General features: G+C 39.9%; 1 protein-coding gene across 4 annotated transcripts in view; it reads right to left on the bottom strand.

Moving 5' to 3' along the window:
- dgkh (diacylglycerol kinase, eta) overlaps positions 1-20862 on the bottom strand; it is a 156479-nt gene that overhangs the window by 97581 nt on the left and 38036 nt on the right. For 3 of the 4 annotated variants that reach the window (XM_061879650.1, XM_061879649.1, XM_061879652.1), the window contains one exon: positions 11698-11778. In XM_061879650.1, the coding sequence (XP_061735634.1) occupies positions 11698-11778 (81 nt within the window). Of the gene's footprint in view, positions 1-11697; positions 11779-20862 lie in introns of those variants that run through there. The other variant, XM_061879651.1, reaches the window with a different exon arrangement.

Raw genomic sequence — 20862 nt, forward strand, 5'->3', positions numbered from 1 at the left:
TGTGTGTGTGTGTGTGCAGAGTGGCAAATGGCTCCTCGTCGCTCTGCGAGTGTCGACGTTCCTGATTGGTTATCGGGGGAAACAAAAACAGCCGCTTTCTAAATTGGCTGCAGGCATCCCTCAGAATGTGGAAAACCTCCCTTGATGACTGACCTTCACATCTGCATGTGTGTGTGTGTGTGTGTGTGTGTGTGTGTGTGTGTGTGTGTGTGTGTGTGTGTGTGTGTGTGTGTGGGCGGGCGACGATAAGCCTCATTACTATTGACGGCGAGAAACCGCACAGCACAACACACTGGTGAACATGCACAAGCCTTGAGGCGCGCGTCAACCGTGTAAGGTGCAGGACGTTAACAGCCTCGGCCTGTCCAATAAGAGCCGGTGAGTCGGCGAGAGGGGGCGGAGCCTCCTCGCAGAGTTCGTGATGGGGATTGGGGTTTGGGATGGGGGAGTGGGGGGTTGAGCCCTCCCTCTCACATGGACTGCAAGGTGCTTCCTCTGTTGGCATTCACACCTCGTCTCTCTCGGTGGTCAACTACAGCGCACGTCATTTATGTTGGGGTGTACTGTAAATCTGTTATTAATATCTTTGTTTTTAACATACATTATATCAGCGCAATAACAGAAATATACCAGTAGTCATACACTTTTTCAGACAGACTCATTCTAAATGATATATTTATGCATCAGAGACAGAACAAACAGGCTCAGAGGCAGCTTCTTTCCCAGAGCTGTCACCATGTTGAAGGCTAACTTATAATAATAATTCACCCCTATACAATATCCTACCCTAATACTCTACTGTGCAATACTACCCTTCGAGTGCAATACGTCCGACACTGATTGTTATTTATTACTCGGGTACTCTTGTCTTGTTTTGTATATTGTACAGTATTTTGTATTTCTATAGTGTTTTGTATATTGCACCGGATTGCTTATTATTTTTTATTGGATAGTAGTCTGTTTATTTCAATTGTTATTTCTTCCATTATATACCTCTTGTAATATTTATTTTCACCCCATATATGTTCCCACTAATGCACCTTAAGTTGGAGTCCTTAATCTTGTTATATGCAAATATAATAACAATAAAGTCCATTCTATTCCTTTCTAAATGTATGACAATGGAAAACTAAATGATTATTTTGTAAGTGTATATATATATATATATATATATATATATATATATATATATGAGAAGGGTCAGATTGATGCAGACGCGTGCGCGGTTATGTGTGCGTGTGTGTGTGTGTTAAGTAAAAGTAAAGTACCAATGATTGTCACACACACAAACTACGTGTGGTGAAATTAACCTTTGCATTCGACCCATCTCCTTGTTGACCTCCTGGGAGGTGAGGGGAGCAGTGAGCAGCAGCGGTGGCCGCGCCCGGGAATCATTTTGGTGATTTAACCCCCAATTCCAACCCTTGATGTGTGTGCGTGTGTGTTTGTGAAAAAAGGAGAAACAGGTTGTGTTATACATTGTGTGTAAATGAACAAACATGTTTACATGATGTGTGTATGTGAATGAACATAGATGATTACATCATATGTGTATGAGAATGGATGGACCGATGCTAATGGTGTGTGTGTGTGTGTGTGGAGGGACAGACATACTGTGTGTTATTTCTGTATGAAAATAGACAAACATTGTTTGCGAATGGACAAACACAATATGTGTGTGCGTGAATGAACACAGGTGATTACACTAGACGTAAATGAGAATGGACAGACGGATGTTAACATCATGTGTACTGTACACGTGAACGGAGAAACTTTTTCGTTTGTATAACAATGGACAAAACAGATGTTGTGAATGAACACAGGTGATCACATCATATCTGTATGAGAATGGATAGACCGATGCTAAAGGACAAAACAGATGTTGTGAATGAACACAGGTGATCACATCATATCTGTATAAGGATGAATAGACCGATGCTAACGGTATGTGTGTGTGTGTGTGTGGTGGGACAGACATACTGTGTTATTTCTGTATGAAAATAGACAAACATTGTTTGTGATTGACCAAACACAATATGTGTCTGCGTGAATGAACACAGGTGATTACACTATAAGTAAATGAGAATAGAGAGATGGATGGTAACGTCATGTGTACTGTACACGTGAAAAGAGAAACTTACGTATGTATAAGAATGGACAAACACATTTTTTCATTATCTGTGTATGTGAATGAACACAGGTGATTGCTTACACGTGTATGAAAACACACAAAGTGATGGTGACATTAAGTGTACTTTACATGTGAACAGAGAATTAGTTATGTATGTTTGTAGTTATGAAAATGGACAAATGTGTTTGCCTTATGTGTACTGTATACGTAAATAGAGAAACTGTTATTTATGTGTGAGAATGGACAAATGTATAAACATTGTGTATGTGAATTAACACAGGCAGTTACAGTATGTGTATGAGAAAAGACAGACTAATACATTACATGTACAGTATACGTGAAAATATATTTTTTTAAATAATGTATGTAAATGAACAAACGTTTACATCATGTATGAATGTGAATGAAAACATGATTATATTACAAGTGCATGAGAAGACTCATGTTAACATTACATGTATTATGCATATGAACAGAGAATGAGAATGGACATACATGTACATGTATTTACATTATGTTTGTATGTGAATAAGACAGATCATGTATGAGAATGGACAGACTGATGTTAACATTACGTTTACTATATACTGTATGTAAATTGAGCAACTTTTATTCATGCATGAGAATCAGTTTGCAAATACTTTTCAGACGTGCTAAATAAAGACGCAGAATCGCGCCGGCAGAACAGTTTCAGCTTTGATAAATCACTTTGCACGTGCTGAATAATTATTCATTTTCTTCTCCTAGTATTGTGGCCGTTCTGATGATCAACATATATTCCGGATATTCATTAAAACAGACACTGTAAATGGAGCGCACTCCTTTTTTTGCAATCCTCTGCTCTGAAACGGGTATTTTTGCATTAGAATGTGCAACATTATGTGGGTATGAGAATAGACACACATGCCCTCACTCAAAGTCAGCTGGATCTGGCAGTACCCCAAACCAGGTGATAGTAGAGCATTTAATGGGACTCCATACAGAGGCAGCTGGGTTAGGTGAACCCCTACACCACCAACCAACAATTGCAGGAACAAAACACTGCAATCTTATCTTGTCAGTGAACGTAACGCATATTCTCTGAAACCTCAGAGCTGAAACATCTCCAGTGCACCTGGCACACATGTCTCCCGACAGCTGCACCATCGGGACGGGACGGAAGGACGATGGTGAGTGGAAACGCACGCACGCACGCACCCACGCACGCACGCACGCACTCACGCACGCACGCACGCACTCAGTGGGTAGAGTGTTTGCCTTGAGATCGGTAGGTTGTGAGTTCAAACCCCGGCCGAGTCATACCAAAGACTATAAAAATGGGATCCATTACCACTCAGCATCAAGGGTAGGAATTGGGGGTTAAATCACCAAAAATTATTCCCGGGCGCGGCCACTGCTGCTGTTCACTGCTCTCCTCACCTCCCAGGGGGTGATCAAGGGTGATAGGTCTAATGCAGAGAATAATTTCGCTACACCAAGTTATTTTTAATTAAAGTACCAATAATACGCCACACTAGGTGTGGCGTAATTATTCTCTGGGTGTGTGTGTGTGACAAGCATTGGTACTTTAAAGGCCTACTGAAACCCACTACTACCGACCACGCAGTCTGATAGTTTATATATCAATGATGAAATATTAACATTGCAACACATGCCAATACGGCCTTTTTAGTTTACTAAATTACAATTTAAAATTTCCCGGGAGTTTCGTCTTGAAAACGTTGTGTAATGATGACGTGTACGCAAGACGTCACGGGTTTTAAGGAAATATGAGCGCTGCACACACACACAGCTAAAAGTCGTCTGCTTTAACGGCATAATTACACAGTATATTGGAGATATGTGTTGCTGAATCTTTTGCAATTTGTTCAATTAATATTGGAGTAGTCACAGTAGAAAGATGGAGTTGGGAAGCTTTACCCTTTAGCCACACAAACACACAGTGATTCCTTGTTTAAAATTCCTGGAAGTGAAACTTTAGTATGGATCAGAGTGCGCTCAAGCAAACATTAATCACAACAGAATGTCAACCAGCAGGTTTCGGTGAGAAAATTGTGGTAAAAAGTCGCTTCTTACCGGAGAAAAGCTGAGATTGTGCCATCCATAAAGCTGCCGTCGACTCCCCTGAGACATTGGCGTCAAGACACCCGTGGACGTACACCTCCGACTATCAGGTACTATTTAACTTACTAAAACACTAGCAACACAATAGAAAGATAAGGGATTTTTCAGAATTATCCTAGTAAATGTCTCTAAAAACATCGGAATCCGTCCCAATGCAACCGCGGTTTTTTTAACGTATTTTTTTTTATCTTTTTTTTTTTCTAGTCCGTCGCTATCAACATCCTCAAACACAAATTTTTCATCCTCGCTCAAATTAATGGGGACATTGTCGTTTTCTCGATCCGAATAGCACTTTTTGTTGGAGGCTCCCATTAAAAACAATGTGAATATGTGAGGAGCCCCCACTCGTGCGACGTCATTGTCTGCGACTTCCGGTAGAGGCAGGGCTTTTCTCTTAGCACCGAAAGTTGCAAACTTTAAAATGGATGTTCTCTACTAAATCCTTTCAGCAAAAATATGGCAATATCGCGAAATGATCAAGTATGACACATCGAATGGACCTACCATCCCCGTTTAAATAAGAAAAATCTCATTTCAGTAGGCCTTTAACTTTAACACACACACACACATGCCATATCATTAAAACAGAGTGGCGTTTTCTGTCAAGCCTCTGCAGCAATTCTCATAACAACCCCTCTGCCCCCCACCACCACCTATAGCGTGACTGGCGGCAGCAGAGATGCACGCGTATTTGACCCCCGCCCCCAACCTCCAATCAGCACGCCTACCTCCACAGCTCGTGTTGAGACGTTGTAGCATCACTGCAGGATTCCCCTCCTCCTCCTGCCGCTGACGTTTTCCCCTCCTCAATACCCGTCACGCCGTTGCGTTCCTCCCCTCTGTTCTATTTCGGGCTCTCTCCTCAGCTTCTCCTTCATTCGCGTCCTTCAAGTCCCCTCCACCATCTTAATGTCCTCATCTCCATACTATTTGGCGTGCAGGCCTTATTCATTAAGCCTTGCGCACACACGCTTAATCTCATTTCTTTTCTCAGGTCATTCCCGTGCAGGCGTTTCGAGGCGTGGCGCTAAAAATAGCAACACGTTCTCCGCAGGGGGCTGTTCTCCCGACGACGAAGCCCTCCTCCCTCCCCAACTCCTCTCTCCTTGTTTCTTAATATAGCATCGCCCCGGGAAGAGAAGAGACATTTTTAGAAAGGGGAATCTAAATTTAACCTGCTGATATTTGAGGTTTGTTGCAACACGCACGATGCTTCCCTCATGCAGGAAACCTTCCCCACTTTCACCTTGAAGGTGACTCTGTCCTCCATGAACTCATGGTCATTTAATATTTCCACTCATATTTGTTAACTATTGTTACAATTAATATGTCAATTATTGTAGCTTTTTTCTGTATAAGAAATACAGACAAAAGATCCATATCAATCTTTAAGACAAATTTGGGGTAAATATGTTTTTAATGATTATTTTAGTTTAATGTTACAATGTATTTCTAATTCTATTTATATTATAATTTTAATTTATTGCAATTGAATGAAAAAATAAAATAAAATAAACATTTAAATTCCAAAATACATTTACATTTAAATTTTTTTTTATTAAAATTAAATAAATTAAAAGTAAATCAAAATTAAAATACAGTATTTCCTTCGAATTGCCGCCGGGTATATGTTATCCGTATGTCTCGTTTTACCGCCGGGTCAAACCCGTGTTGCAAAATAATTACCGCATGCTTAGAATTAGCGAATGCCTAGAATTACTGCAGGGTCAAACTTGTTTAGCAGAATAATTAGCGCGTGCCTCGGTTTACCGCCAGGTCAAACTCGTCACGTTACGAGTGTGTAACCCGGGTGGGAAATAAGCCATATTTCCTGTCATAGCATCCCCTCGTATTACCTGCGCCGTTTCCACGTTTAATCTTTCGAGTTTAACACAGGCGCTCACGTGACCCGCTGCAGCCTATCGGGCTCTATATAGTCCAGCGTTCCAAGATGGCTGCCAGGTGCGGTGGCTAAGCCTGGGGATATCTGAAGCCGGTATGTTTTAAAGTTGTCGTTTGCCCGCATATCGTAAAAACAACCGTCCAACATTTTACAACTAATTGTGAACTTATAAGTGCTGACCATCAAGGCCGACTTGCGATGAGAGAGTGTGGCGATGTTAAGATATTAAGCTGAGTTGGTAAGTGAATTTGTTTGCTAATAGTAGCTACTAACCGTACCCATGTATTTTCTATGGGCGGTTAGCATCGGGTTTTGATCCCGTTTCCTATAATGTTTCTGATCCGATTGAATTTGTATTCATGTCGGTGACTGAGTGTTGTGGCGGTTTAAGGCCATCTACATTTTTTATGCTACATATTACTGTTCTGAAGGTTTGCATATTTATGTAATTGTTTCTTTAGTTCTAGAAATAGGAGATCCTTTCTGTTAAGGGTTTAATTATTATAATTGATTTATATTTCATATGTGTCGTTTGGAAAGGTAAAATGTGTTTCTTTAAGTTGTTTAACCGTTGCTATGGCTTCGATTGCTATGGTTTCCGGTTGCAATGGTTATGGGCAGTTCCGTTTCCGCCGGCACGTTAAACAAAGTGTTAAAAGAGCTTCGGCATTAACAAGCAACGTAGCGTCGGTAATACTACATGGGAGATAGTTCACCACGGTTGCAGTTCAGAGAAATAACCACAGTAAGCTTCCTATTTCAGTGTGTCATAAGTGACAGTTTATAAATTGCACTTGTTAAAGTTTAGGATGTTTGTGCCCTCACGTTGCCAGTAGATGGGACGGGTGTGCTAACCGCAGCTCGCACGTGTGTTTGTTTGCTGCACAGTGACTTCACAAACCGCAGGTTTAGTCACATATTAGTTAAGTTTGTTAAAGAGACCCTCTCCCCTGTGACTGTTTACTATTTGGAGAGCGAGTGTGGAACATTATAAAGACTTTAGTTGTGTGCTATCGTGGCTACATTGCTCCGAGGGAAGTGGATAGCGCGAGTTGGAGATGTAGCGTGTGAGTGGGGACAAGTGTATGAGTGTAATTAATGTGTGTTTATTATTGGCTGGTTATTGTATGTTTATGTGGTGTATATAGTAAATTGTTCAACTATATAAGCCGTCTCCTCTCACTCTCTCTTAGACTAGATTTATTGGGTAAATAGTGAATAATTGGAGCATCCCCCCAAGGTAAAATACAGTCCTGTACAGGCTCCCGTACATTGACGTTTTTTTTTATTAAATGTGCTTTTCATGATGGTATCCTTACATCACACTCAAATTTATAAGCGCAGGCCAAAATTTACCGCATGCCATTGGTAAGTGCCGGAGCGAGAAGAGGTTTTAAAATAATTAGCGCATGGTTACTTTTACCGCATGCCTTTGGTAAGCGCAGGATTGAGAAGGTTTTAAATTAATTAGCGCCCCGGCGGCAATTCAAGGAAATACGGTACTTGAAGTAATTTTAGACAAGTTTTGGGCACACGTGTGTTTTTAATATTAAGTTTAATATTTTCTTAAATGTAGATCTAATTCCAAAGTGTTTGCATTTTAATAAAACAATTAAATTAAAATAAAAAATACAATAAAATGCTAATTTAATCCAAAAAATACATTTAAATGTAATTAAAATGTTATTGAAACTTAATTAAAATTAAGACTAAATCCAAATAAAAATAGTTGAAGTAATTTAAGACTAATTTTGGGCACATGTGTGTTTTGAATATTTAGTTTTAATATTCTTAAATGTATATCTAGTTCAAAAGTGTTTGCATTCTACAAACTCCGTTTCCATATGAGTTGGGAAATTGTGTTAGATATAAATATAAACGGAATACAATGATTTGCAAATCCTTTTCAACCCATATTCAAAGACAAGATATTTTGATGATCAAACTCATACACTTAATTTTTTTTTTGTAAATAATAATTAACGTACAATTTCATGGCTGCAACACGTGCCAAAGTAGTAGGGAAAGGGCATGTTCACCACTGTGTTTCATCACCTTTTCTTTTAACAACACTCAATAAACCTTCGGGAACTAAGGAGACACATTTTTGAAGCTTTTCAGGTGGAATTTTTTCCCATTCTTGTTTTATGTACAGCTTAAATTGTTCAACAGTCCGGGGGGGGGTCTCTGTTGTGGTATTTTAGGCTTCATAATGCGCCACACAGCCCAGCGATGAGGTGGCGACTTGTCCAGGGTGTACCCTGCCTTCCGCCCGATTGTAGCTGAGATAGGCGCCAGCGCCCCCCGCGACCCCAAAGGGAATAAGCGGTAGAAAATGGATGGATGGAATGCGCCACACATTTTCAATGGGAGACAGGTCCGGACTACAGGCAAGCCAGTCTAGTACCCGCACTCTTTTACTATGAAGCCACGCTGTTGTAACAAGTGACTTGGCATTGTCTTGCTGAAATAAGCAAGGGCAGCCATGATACCGTTGCTTGGATGGCAACATATATTGCTCCAAAACCTGTATGTACCTTTCAGCATTAATGGTGCCTTCACAGATGTGTAAGTTACCCATGCCTTGGGTACTAATGCACCCCCATATCATCACAGATGCTGGCTTTTGAACTTTGCACCTAGAACAGTCCTAATGGTTATTTTCCTCTTTGGTCCGGGGGGCACAACGTTCACCGTTTCCAAAAAACAATTTGAAATGTGGGCTCGTCAGACTGCAGAACACTTTTCCACTTTGCATCAGTCCATCTTAGCTGAGTTCGGGCCCAGCGAAGCCGGTGGCGTTTCTGGGTGTCGTTGATAAATGGCATTGGCTTTGCATAATAGAGTTTTAACTTGCATTTACAGATGTAGCGACAAACTGTAGTTACTGTCAGTGGTTTTCTGAAGGGTTCCTGAGCCAATGTGGTGATATCCTTTATATCATCGCTTAGGTGCAGTGATTTCTCCAGATTCTCTGAACCTTTTGATGATATTACTGACCGTAGATGGGGAAATTCCTAAATTTCTTGCAATAGCCCGTTAAGAAATGTTGTTCTTAAACTGTTTGACAATTTGCTCATGCATTTGTTCACAAAGTGGTGACCTTTTCCCAATACTTGTTTGTGAATGACTGAGCATTTCTTGGAAGCTACTTTTATACCCAATCGTGGCACCCACTTGTTCCCAATTAGCTCTCACACCTGTGGGATGTTCCAAATAAGTGTTTGATGAGAATTCCTCAACTTTATCAGTATTTATTGCCACCTTTCCCAACTTCTTTGTCGCGTGTTGCTGGCATCAAATTCTAAAGTTAATGATTAGTTGGATCAAATGTTGTCTTTGTAGCATATTCAACTGAATATGGACTTGTCCCTTTTGAGGTAACAGGGGTTGCTCGAGCCTATCTCAGCTGCATTCAGGCGGAAGGCGGAGTACACCCTGGACAAGCTAGTTTTTAATAATTATTTAGTTTAATATTATTGTCTTAAATGTGTATCTAATTCTAAAGTGTTTACATTCTAATTTAAAATTTGAATTAAATAAAAAATAAAAATAAATAATTAAAATAAAATATACATTTGAATGAAAAAATACATTTACATGTAACTTAAATTGTAATAAAAATGTAATTAAAATGAAAACTAAATCCAAATCAAACTACTAGAAGTACTAGTTTTAGGCACATGTGTGTTTTGAATAATTATTTAGTTTAATATTATTTTCTTAAATGTGCATCTAATTCAAAAGTGTTTGTAATCTAATTTGAAATTTAAATTAAATTAGTTTAAAATAGAAATGACAATAAAAATTAAAATTAGAATCGAAAAAATCTGTTTAAATTTATTTCAAATTGTATTAAAATTAAAACTAAATGAAAGTTAGATACTTGAAGTAATTTAAGACTAATTTTGGGCACACGTGTGTTTTTAATAATTATTTAGTCTAATATTATTTCCTTAAATGTATATCTATTTCTTAAGTGTTTGCATTCTAATTTAAAATTAATATTCAATGAAATAAATTGAATCAAAAATAATTCAAATTTGAATTAAATGAAAATTAAATCAAATTTAAATTTACAGTGAATTAAATAAATTAAATAAAAATTGTATTTGATTTAATTTAACTTAAACTGGGACGGCGTAGCGGTGTGGAGGAGTGGCCGTGCGCAACCCGAGGGTTCCTGGTTCAATCCCCACCTAGTACCTACCCCGTCACGTCCGTTGTGTCCTGAGCAAGACACTTCACCCTTGCTCCTGATGGGTGCTGGTTAGTGCGTTGCATGGCAGCTCCCTCCATCAGTGTGTGAATGTGTATGTGAATGGGTAAATGTGGAAGTAGTGTCAAGGCGCTTTGAGTACCTTGAAGGTAGAAAAGCGCTATACAAGTACAACCCATTTTTTGGGACGGCGTAGCGCAGTGGAAGAGTGGCCGTGCGCAACCCGAGGGTCCCTGGTTCAATCCCCACCTAGTACCAACATCGTCATGTCCGTTGTGTCCTGAGCAAGACACTTCACCCTTGCTCCTGATGGGTGCTGGGTAGCGCTTTGCAAGGCAGCTCCCTCCATCAGTGTGTGAATGTGTGTGTGACTGGGTAAATGTGGAAGTAGTGTTAAAGCGTTTTGAGTACCTTGAAGGTAGAAAAGCGCTATACAAGTACAATCCATTTATCAATTATTTAAACTAATTCAAATTATAAAAAATACTTAAAGTACTTAATCTATTTTTGTGTTTAAATAATAATTCAAATATTACACATTGTATTTCATTTTAGTTGGAGAAGGCAGAATAACCAAGTTTCTTCGAACATTTCTTTCAAGTTACTACACACTATATTTAAAAATGTTATTTACCTACAATACAACTTTATCTATACATATGTATATATATATATATATATTTTTTAAATTCAACTAAATTGGGCCTTCCCATTGTTTAAAAAAAAAAAAAAAAAAAATATATATATATATATATATATATATATATTTATTGTTTACTGCTGGTAACCGGTTCTGGGTTCAATGAATTTTTTGCAATATAGGAATTAACGAAAAATCGAATATTTTAATGGTTTGAGCATACCATATGCAAGGTAAAATTAAGTTTTAACATTATCAGAGCTCTCTAGACATGAAATATCACCCAAATAGTCACCTGTACACTCCTTTAATCCAGAATAATAATGATGGCTGGGGCTGAGCGAATCAGTGGCCACAATACTCAACAGGCCAAAAATATGGAGAATATGTTTAAAAAGTATATAAACAAAAATAAAGTCTGTGATAAACTGAAGCTGAAAACTTCTCAGCGCGATGTGGCAAGGGACGTTGGGCGAACTGGTTAAGGAGTTTTTGCCAAAACCTTTTATAGAAACTACATGACCACATCATCTGACATGTTTGAATATTGAGCATAGTGTGCGCGTGTGTGTGTGTGTGTGTGGGTGTGTGTGTGTGTGTGTGTGTGTGTGTGTGTGTGTGTGTGTGAGTGTGAGTGTGTGTGTGTGTGTGTGTGAAGATGAGATGACCGATCCACTCACCGTGAAGCTGTTGTTGACATTCTTAGTGCTGGACTCGGCTACGCTGGCGTCCGATAGGTCCACCTCGTCAAAGATAAGGGACTGCACAAGAAGAACAAGAAAACAGTGAGCGTCTACCTGTGTTGTATTGAACTTAAGCATGTTTACTGGGGTTGCCATAGCGACCGTGATGCAAAAATGTCTTATCATGAGCAAAGCAGACCTGGAACGGGTAGTGAATGTGAATGGATGCACTTTTAAAAAAAATATTCTCCATGACACCTCCAATGCAGATACAGCAGCACCTTCTTTGAGGGCTGCATGGAAGACACACAACTCGTCACAACACAAAGATACACAATGGACCTGCATTTTTTGAGACACTTGACAATGTTGTAGCGTTTTAGTGGTTTATCGTTTAAGTGGAATGGGAGGGGTTGTCCTTCCTCTCCGTCCAGCGGAGCAGCAGAAGGGCAGCGTGACAAACCAGACTGTGACGTGATGCTGAAGGCACACAGTAGAGGTCTTAAAGTGCTGAAGGACAATAACTAACTGTGTGTGTGTGGCTCTGGTTATAATCCAGTGTTTATTGCAGGGACATTAGTCTTTGCAGAGACTAGGGTTGTACTATATACCAATACTAATAAAGTACCGCAGTACTAATGAATTAAAACAGTGCTATTCTGCTTCTGAAATATACCAGTCCTTTTTTTCCCCGTGTCGTTGTCACGTTGTGAAATTGCTAGTAAAACGAGCAGAGGCGCATGTTTGACACAGCGTGGAGATAGAAAAGGAAGAATGGACGCATTTTGTCCTAAAAAGTAACGATGAAGTTGAAGCCATAACCACTAAAGAGCCGCTCTGCAAGAAGTGCTTAGCTCTTGTTCTTGTCTAACGTCCATCCGCAGTGGCCAGTGTTTTAGCGCCTTCTAAATCACTAATCCTCGTTTCCGTGGCGGCATACTCAGTGGCCTTGTGTTTAGAGTGTCCGCCCTGAGATCGGTAGGTTGTGAGTTCAAACCCCGGCCGAGTCATACCAAAGACTATACAAATGGGACCCATTACCTTCCTGTTTGGCACTCAGCATCAATGGTTGGAACTGGGGGTTAAATCACCATTCCTGGGCGCGGCCACCGCTGCTACTCACTGCTCACCTCATCTCCCAGGGGGTGAACAAGGGGATGGGTCAAATGCAGAGGACAAATTTCACCATACCTTGTGTGTGTGTGACAATCATTAATACTTTAACTTTAACTTAACTTAACAAATAAACAATGTTTCTTACAAATATCCCTGCAGGACGAGGAATAGCAAACATGCTTCACCACACGCTGTAGGATGATACAATAGCTAACTACTAACAGCAATTGAGAGCTCCTAAATGTAAACAAATGCCATGCGTGGGTCTAAACAGACATCAAAGTACAAGAGTCGTAAATAGTCGATACTATTATGATTACGTCACTATTATATACATTTATAAACTCAGGAAATACTTCCCTGGACACAGGAGAACTTTATTATGACCAACGTATTACCTAATAACTACTTGGTATTGGATTAATACCAACATTTGTAGTGTCACTCAAAACTGGCATCAAACAACGGAAGAATAAGTGCTTATTTCATTTCAACAGAAAGGTAGATTGAACATGTTAAAACAAAAAGTAAGCAGATAGTAGTGTACCAAAATTATTTCGATACTTTTCGGTAAAGGGGACCACAAAAAATTGCATTGTTGGCTTTATTTTAACAACAAATCTTAGGGTACACTAAACATATGTTTCTTATTGCAAGTTTGTTTCTTAATTAAAATAGTGTACATACAAGACAACTTGTCTTTTATTAGTAAGTTAGCAAACAAAGGCTCCTAATTTAGCTGCTGACATATGCAGTAACATATAGTGCCATTTATCATTCTATTATTTTGTAGAAAATGAATTATTCATCTGCTTGTTCATTAACTGTTAATATCTGCTTACTTTCTCTTTTAACATGTTGTATTTACACTTTTGATAAAATGTATTAATCACATGTGTCCAGGGACATATTTCCTAAGTTTATAAACATGATATGCATTTTTTAAAAATGAAAGAAGATGTTTTGATGCCAAAACTCATAGTAGTATCGACTAGATATGTTACTATACTTGGTATAATTACAGTGGATGTCAGGTGTAGATCCACCAATGGCCTTGTTGTGTGTGTGTGTGTGTGTGTGTGTGTGCGGGGGGTGGGGGGGTGGGGGGGGGGGGGTAATCATAACATTGCAACACATGCCAATACGGCCTTTTTAGTTTACTAAATTGCAATATTAAATTTCCCGCGAAGTGTCGTGTCGAAAACGTCGCGGTATGATGATTTGTATGATGACGCGTGCGTTTGACGTCTCGGGTTGTAGCGGACATTATTTTCCAGCCTGACCCAAGCTATAAGTAGTCTGCTCTAATCACGTAATTAAACAGTATTCTGGATATTTGTGTTGCTGAATCTTTTGCAATTTGTTCAATTAATACTGGAGAAGTCAAAGTAGAAAGATGGCGGTGGGAAACTTTTAGCCTTTAGCCACACAAACACACGGTGTTTCCTTGTTTAAAATTTCCGGAGGTGAAGGTTTACTATGGATTAGAGCGGTCAAGCGAACATGGATCCCGACTACATGTAAACCGGCAGTTTTCTGTGAGAAAAATGTTGTAATAAGTCGGCTCTTACCGGAGATCAGCGGAGCTTCTGTCCTGCTGCAGCTTTGTGACTTCCCTCAGGGACTCTGGCGCCATCACACCCGTGGCCACACCCCTTCGACTTTCAGGTATTATTTAACTCACTAAAACACTAGCAACACAATAGGCAGATAAGGGATTTCCCAGAATTATCCTTGTAAATGTGTCTAAAAACATCTGAATCGCTCCCACTGCCTTTTTTTTTAACTGTTTTTTTTTTCCTAGTCCTTCACTCTAAATTTCCTCATCCACGAAACTTTTATCCTCGCTCAAATTAATGGGGAAATTGTCAATTTCTCTGGCCCTGCGATGAGGTGGCGACTTGTTCAGGGTGTATACCGCCTTCCGGCCGATTATGGCTGAGATAGGCACCAGCGCCCCCCCCCTACTCCAAAGGGGAATAAGCGGTAGGAAATGGATGGATGGATTGTCGCTTTCTCGGTCCGAATAGCTCTAGCTGCTGCTGGCTATGATTGTAAACAATGTGCCGATGTGAGGAGCCCTACAACCCGTGACGTCAGGCGCACATCGTCTACTACTTCCGGTAAAGGCAAGGCTTTTTTATTAGCGACCAAAAGTTGCAAACTTTATCGTTGAGGTTCTCTACTAAATCCTTTCAGCAAAAGTATGGCAATATCGCGAAATGATCAAGTATGACACATAGAATGGACCTGCTATCCCCGTTTAAATCTCATTTCAGTAGGCCTTTAACAATAAATGAACAAGTGGATTAATAGTCCATTTTCTACCACTTGTCCCTCATAATTTTGACAAAATAATAGAATGATAAATGGCACAATAGGTTAATGCATACGTCAGCACCCAAATAGGATCATTTGTTTGTTTACTTACAACTAACTGACAAGTTGTTTAGTATGTTCACTATTTTTTGTGGTACCCTTTATTTTGAAATACATGTTGGTACAGGTACAGGAATATTGGTCTTTGTAGGAACTTTTGTTTTTGCGATGACATTTGTCTTTGAGGGGACATTTTGATAGTAAAGATACTAAGATAAGCTATTTTCCCTTTAGACGAAATGCATCTTCCTGACAACCAGAGTTCATCACAGTTGACATTTTTTTGGGGTCTATTTCTTTTTTCAAACTTTTAACCGCTTTGGGGGAAAAATAGCCCTCTTGTACAAAAAACAAATGTCCACTGCAGAGGACCCTTGATCTCAGGAGGATTGGTCTCTGGTGTGTGTGTTGGTCCTTCTATATATGTAAGGCACTGCCGGACATTTGTCTTTGCGAGGACATTTAGCTTGGTAACCTAAGAAAAATGCCCCACTAAAATCTGTGATTGTGTGTGTGTGTGTGTGTGTGTGCGAGAGCCGAGCCGTGCCAACCCAAACACCACCCTTGTTACGCTCTTGGCTTCCGCACTGTTGCATCATGTTTAAGTGTATCAGTGTGTGTTTTATGGCTTTTTACAGTTCCTTTGACACTCTCAGTCTCACACACACACACACACACACACACACACACACACACACACACACACACACACACACACACACACACACACACACACACACACACACACTCGTGTACTTCTGACACACGCACACAACAAGCTCGAGGGAAGCTGTAATGAATGCTGACAGCGATGGCGGACAAAGGCAATCGTTTCAGTCTCTCTATGGTACAAACAGGCCTACACAGGAAAGTGAGAACTCCCCTCACATTTCAGCAAATATATAATAACATATTATTGACAATTTGATACAATTTGAAGTCGCCAGTGTGCAGTAAAGTGTACTGATGCAACACACACTCATTAACTTACTGGCAAATAAAGTGAGTACAACCCCATTGAAAATGTCCAAATTGGGCCTAAAGTGTTAAAAGTTTTCTTTGGCTTCCATCCTGTGCTAGTGACCAGTATGAGCGCATGTGAGAGCGATAAACATCAAATTGACCACACCTGCTCCTCATCCACGCCTCCCTAGGGAGGTGTTTAGGGCACGTCTAACCGGTAGGAGGCCATGGGGAAGACCCAGGACACGTTGGGAACACTTTGTCTCCCAGCTGGCCTGGGAACGCCTGGGGATCCCCCGGGAAGAGCTGGATGTAGTGGCTGGGGAGAGGAAAGTCTGGGCGTCCCTGCTTAGGCTGCTGCCGCCGCGACCCAACCTCGGATAAGCGGAAGATGGATGGATGGATAGATGCTCCTCATCCACACCTGATATCTTCTAGCAATAACAGGTCACATGACACTGGCAAGTAAAAATAACTAATGTGGTTCAATTTGGTCATTTTTATTCAAGTGTACTCACTTTTGTTGCCAGTTGTTTGGATTTAGTAACTATACACTGTTATTTATACAAGCTGCACACTGACTAGTTTACATTGTATCAAAGTGTGCTCAATGTTGTCCTATGCAAATAATAAACTAAGAAATATTTGCAGAAACATATATATTTTTTTGCTTATCGTTCACAATACTTCTTATGAGACAAGAAGAAAAAAGTTTTTTTTTTTAATGTAAAAATCGGCACGTTCTTGGTGGCTAGCAATGCAGCTAATGGGAGCAATCAATTCTACAATATCACTTAATAAATGCATTAATAAAAAAAAACGTCAACGATACTTCATTTATGTTCTATAACCTGTATAGTAACCAAGCTGTAGCGACATTGTTATTGTTAGAGTGAACAGTGAAGAACTATTTTTCTATCGTAGTAACCTATCAGTGTGCTACGTACGGTATTAGCTGTAAAAGCTAACTACGGAAAAAGATAAGCGAGCTTCAACGACAACACGAAGTGCATTTGAGTTTGTAAATCACTGTCAAGCCGGGACTTGGATTGTTTTTGCTTCCTCGATGCAAGATGATGTGAGATGAGTCAGGCATGAATGTGAGTAAATGGTTATTTATTTAAACACTAAATACAAAAATAAGCAAACTAAGGGCGCTCACGAGGAGGTACAAAACTTGGCTACAAAATACGAACAGGAAACAAAACACTTGTGCGATGGCATGAATGAACTATGAATAAACAAAAGATACTATCAAAGATATTCAATAAACAAAAAACTTGCACTGAGGCAAAAAATACAAAGATCTTATGTGGTCCAAATGGTTAACAGCGTGGCAAGGCGTGAAGGTTTGTACGCGAAAAGCAGGCATGAAGGCATAAGGCATTTAGAATGCAAAGTACCCAGAACGATGAACAGAACAGAAAGCAAGTGACATAAATAGTGGCCGTGGTAACTAGAAACAGGTGTGAGAGGCAGATGATCGGGGCCTGACTAGGGGAACCAGGTGGAAACTAATGAGTAGCTATGGTGACCAAGAAAAGAAGGAAGTGCAAACGCAAAAAGTGTCCACAAAACAAAACAAAACAAAACATGATCAAACATAAAACCAGATTAACAGGCATGACATACACAACAAAATACGATAGGACACTAAATAGCAGTGACTGAAAAAACATGAACAATCATATTACAGTATCTGTAAAGTATTAGCCCGCATTTCAAGTTTTGATTGTAGAAAGCTAGCCTGACAGTGGATGTACTGTAGTTGTACGAACACGCATGGCGAGCTGCGTGTATCATGACCAATATTAAAGTGACTAACTGGATGGACATTTGTTTTTCTGGTCCAGCTCATCCGGGACGTTTCCTGTTGATTTTAGGTAAGCTCTCCATTTATGTCAAAATAGCTTGTCTTCAAATTCCACATTTTACAGCTTCGAGTGATTTCACCTCTATCAACCTCCGTCTGCTCCAACGTTTCACACTCTTCTTTGTGCTTGTTTTTATGAGGAATTTAGCTTCAAAAAGATAAGGTTGTGAATCCATATTTGTCCAAAATTAGTCGTCTTCGTTGTTTATTAAGTCTGCCATGATTACAACACACATGCTCGTGTTTGATTCCGGAAATAGGAACAAACATGTTGCCAGAAGTCAGACGTGCGTTGCTATGGAAACAGAAATAAATGCGCGGAAGAAATAAATCGCAGAAATGATTATCCATCCATCCATCCATTTTGTACCGCTTATTCCCTTTGGGGTCGCGGGGGGTGCTGGTGCCTATCTCAGCTACAATCGGGCGGAAGGCTGTGTACACCCTGGACAAGTCGCCATCTCATCGCAGGGCCAACACAGATAGACAGACAACATTCACGCTCACATTCCCACACTAGGGCAATTTGGTGTTGCCAATCAACCTATCCCCAGGTGCATGTCTTTGGAAGTTGGTGGAAGCCGGAGTACCCGGAGGGAACCTACGCATTCACGGGGAGAACATGCAAACTCCACACAGAAATATCTCGAGCCCGGGATTCAACCCCAGACTACTCAGGACCTTCGTATTGTGAGGCAGACGCACTAACCCCTCTGCCACTGTGAAGCCCCGCGGAAATGATTAAAATGATCAAAATATGGTAAATATTGAACATATTACATGTTGTTATGAAGGTGTCTGTTACTACATTATATATAGAATTGCAATGTATATATAAAAATGTTGGAGGGTTTTGAAGTTGTCTTAAAGGGCTTTAAAGGAGACTTTCATTGACCACATCTTTCAAGCGCTATCATCTTTAAAATCCTAAAAAAAAGACATGTGTTTTCTTGTCTCATAATAATTGTGAAAATTCACTTAAAAAAAAGCAGTTCCCCTTTAAGGACACCACTGGAGTTGTTGTTTCAGCCTTTCTAAAAATATATAAGTATACTTCTATATTTGCACCTTTATCTAGATACTCACCAATGTTTCTTAATCCTTAGAAATCCTTCCATATTGTATTGTTTGCAATAAAAAAAGCAGGTATCCTATCATAGTCCTTAAAACAACAAAACAAGTGGTGGACCGAGACTTTTTGTAACAGATCTTCCAAACTCGCCAAGCACCTTCCGACTACCTTGCGTCCTATGCTCAAGAACGAAGACGCTCTAAATGAGATCTTAGACAGCTTAGGGGCAGCACAGCCAGTAGATGAACGCTGATGGAGCGCCTTTGATAATACATCAACTTTATAAATAACCAAGCCTTATTCATACACACACACTACAGTGGACCCTTGGAGCTTTGGTGTGAAGTTGAACAAAAGTTGAGAACCTGGGGGAAAATGTAGAGACAAAGGAACTCGGTCGTGTTTTGTTTTTTTACTTCTACTATTACCGGAGTTGGTCATAATAATGACCAACACTAAAAAAGCTCAACCTTGAAAAAACGTACCCCTAATTTAAGATGTCTGAGGGTCCACTGTATAGATCGAAGATGACATAGTACAGGGGTGCCCAAAATGCGGCACGGGTGAAATTTTGGTCCGCAGATTGTTTTTTATTGGCCCTCTATATGTTGGAAATACATAAAATACAACTTTTAGTGATATACTAATATGCTTTGTCATCAATTTCATGAAAACAAACACTGGAAAAAGTTTGGACACCCCTGTTAGAAGACAAGCAGCATCGCGGACAAACAAAAGCCTCGCTCTTGTAAAGCAGCTATTTTGTGTGTTTTAGTACTGATCCTGGAATTAGAGTCCGACTGATACTGGAATTTTGGATGCAGTGTTGCTGCTAGAGATAGACATGTATACGTATTGTACAGTATGTGTAGCGTGCTAATCAATTCATATTTTAATGCCCTTAACTTAGGGCTGAGCCAATAAGACAATCTCGAAATATAGCGCGATAAACACGTAATTGATATAAAACATTCAATATATATGAATTCTTTTTGTTGGTCGGAAGAAACCGGAAAGAGTGACGTAAGATGTGTCCATCCTTTTGGCCTTTACTGTATATATATATATATATATATATATATATATATATATATATATATATATATACATATATATATACATATATATATATATACCGTATTTCCTTGAATAGCCGCCGGGCATGTAATATGCGCCTGCCTTGAATTACTGCCGGGGCAAACTCGCTCTCCAAATTTATTAGCGCGTGCTTACTTTTACCGCCGGGTCAAAGTCGTGATGTCACGAGTGACGATTCCCCTGTCATCATTTCAAAAATGGCGGAGGAGTTTATTTATGCTTTTACTACGTGTAAACCAGGGGTCTTGTTCCACGATCATACAGATCACACTGATGGTTGTGATATAAAACAACTTGTCTTCAACACTCTTACTAATATGCGCCACACTCTGTGAACCCACACCAAACACATTTCTGGAGAACATTGGCTCTGTAACACATTATAAACGCAACATAACAATTACCCAGAATTCCAATGCATCCATGACTCTTGGCTATATTATTCGCCCCGCTAGCACCAAACCCTCATGCCCCCCCTCCGTGCGCCGGTTGAGGTGGGCGGGGTTGGGGGCGCGTGTATAATATAGCCAAGAGTCATGGATGCATTGGAATTCTGGGTAATTCTTTTACATTTATAATGTGTTACAGAGCCAATGTTCTCCAGAAATGTGTTTAGTGTGGGTTCACAGAGTGTGGCGCATATTAGTAAGAGTGTTAAAGT

Source organism: Nerophis ophidion, linkage group LG19, assembly GCF_033978795.1.
Source record: "Nerophis ophidion isolate RoL-2023_Sa linkage group LG19, RoL_Noph_v1.0, whole genome shotgun sequence".
NCBI classification, from domain to species: Eukaryota; Metazoa; Chordata; class Actinopteri; order Syngnathiformes; family Syngnathidae; genus Nerophis; species Nerophis ophidion.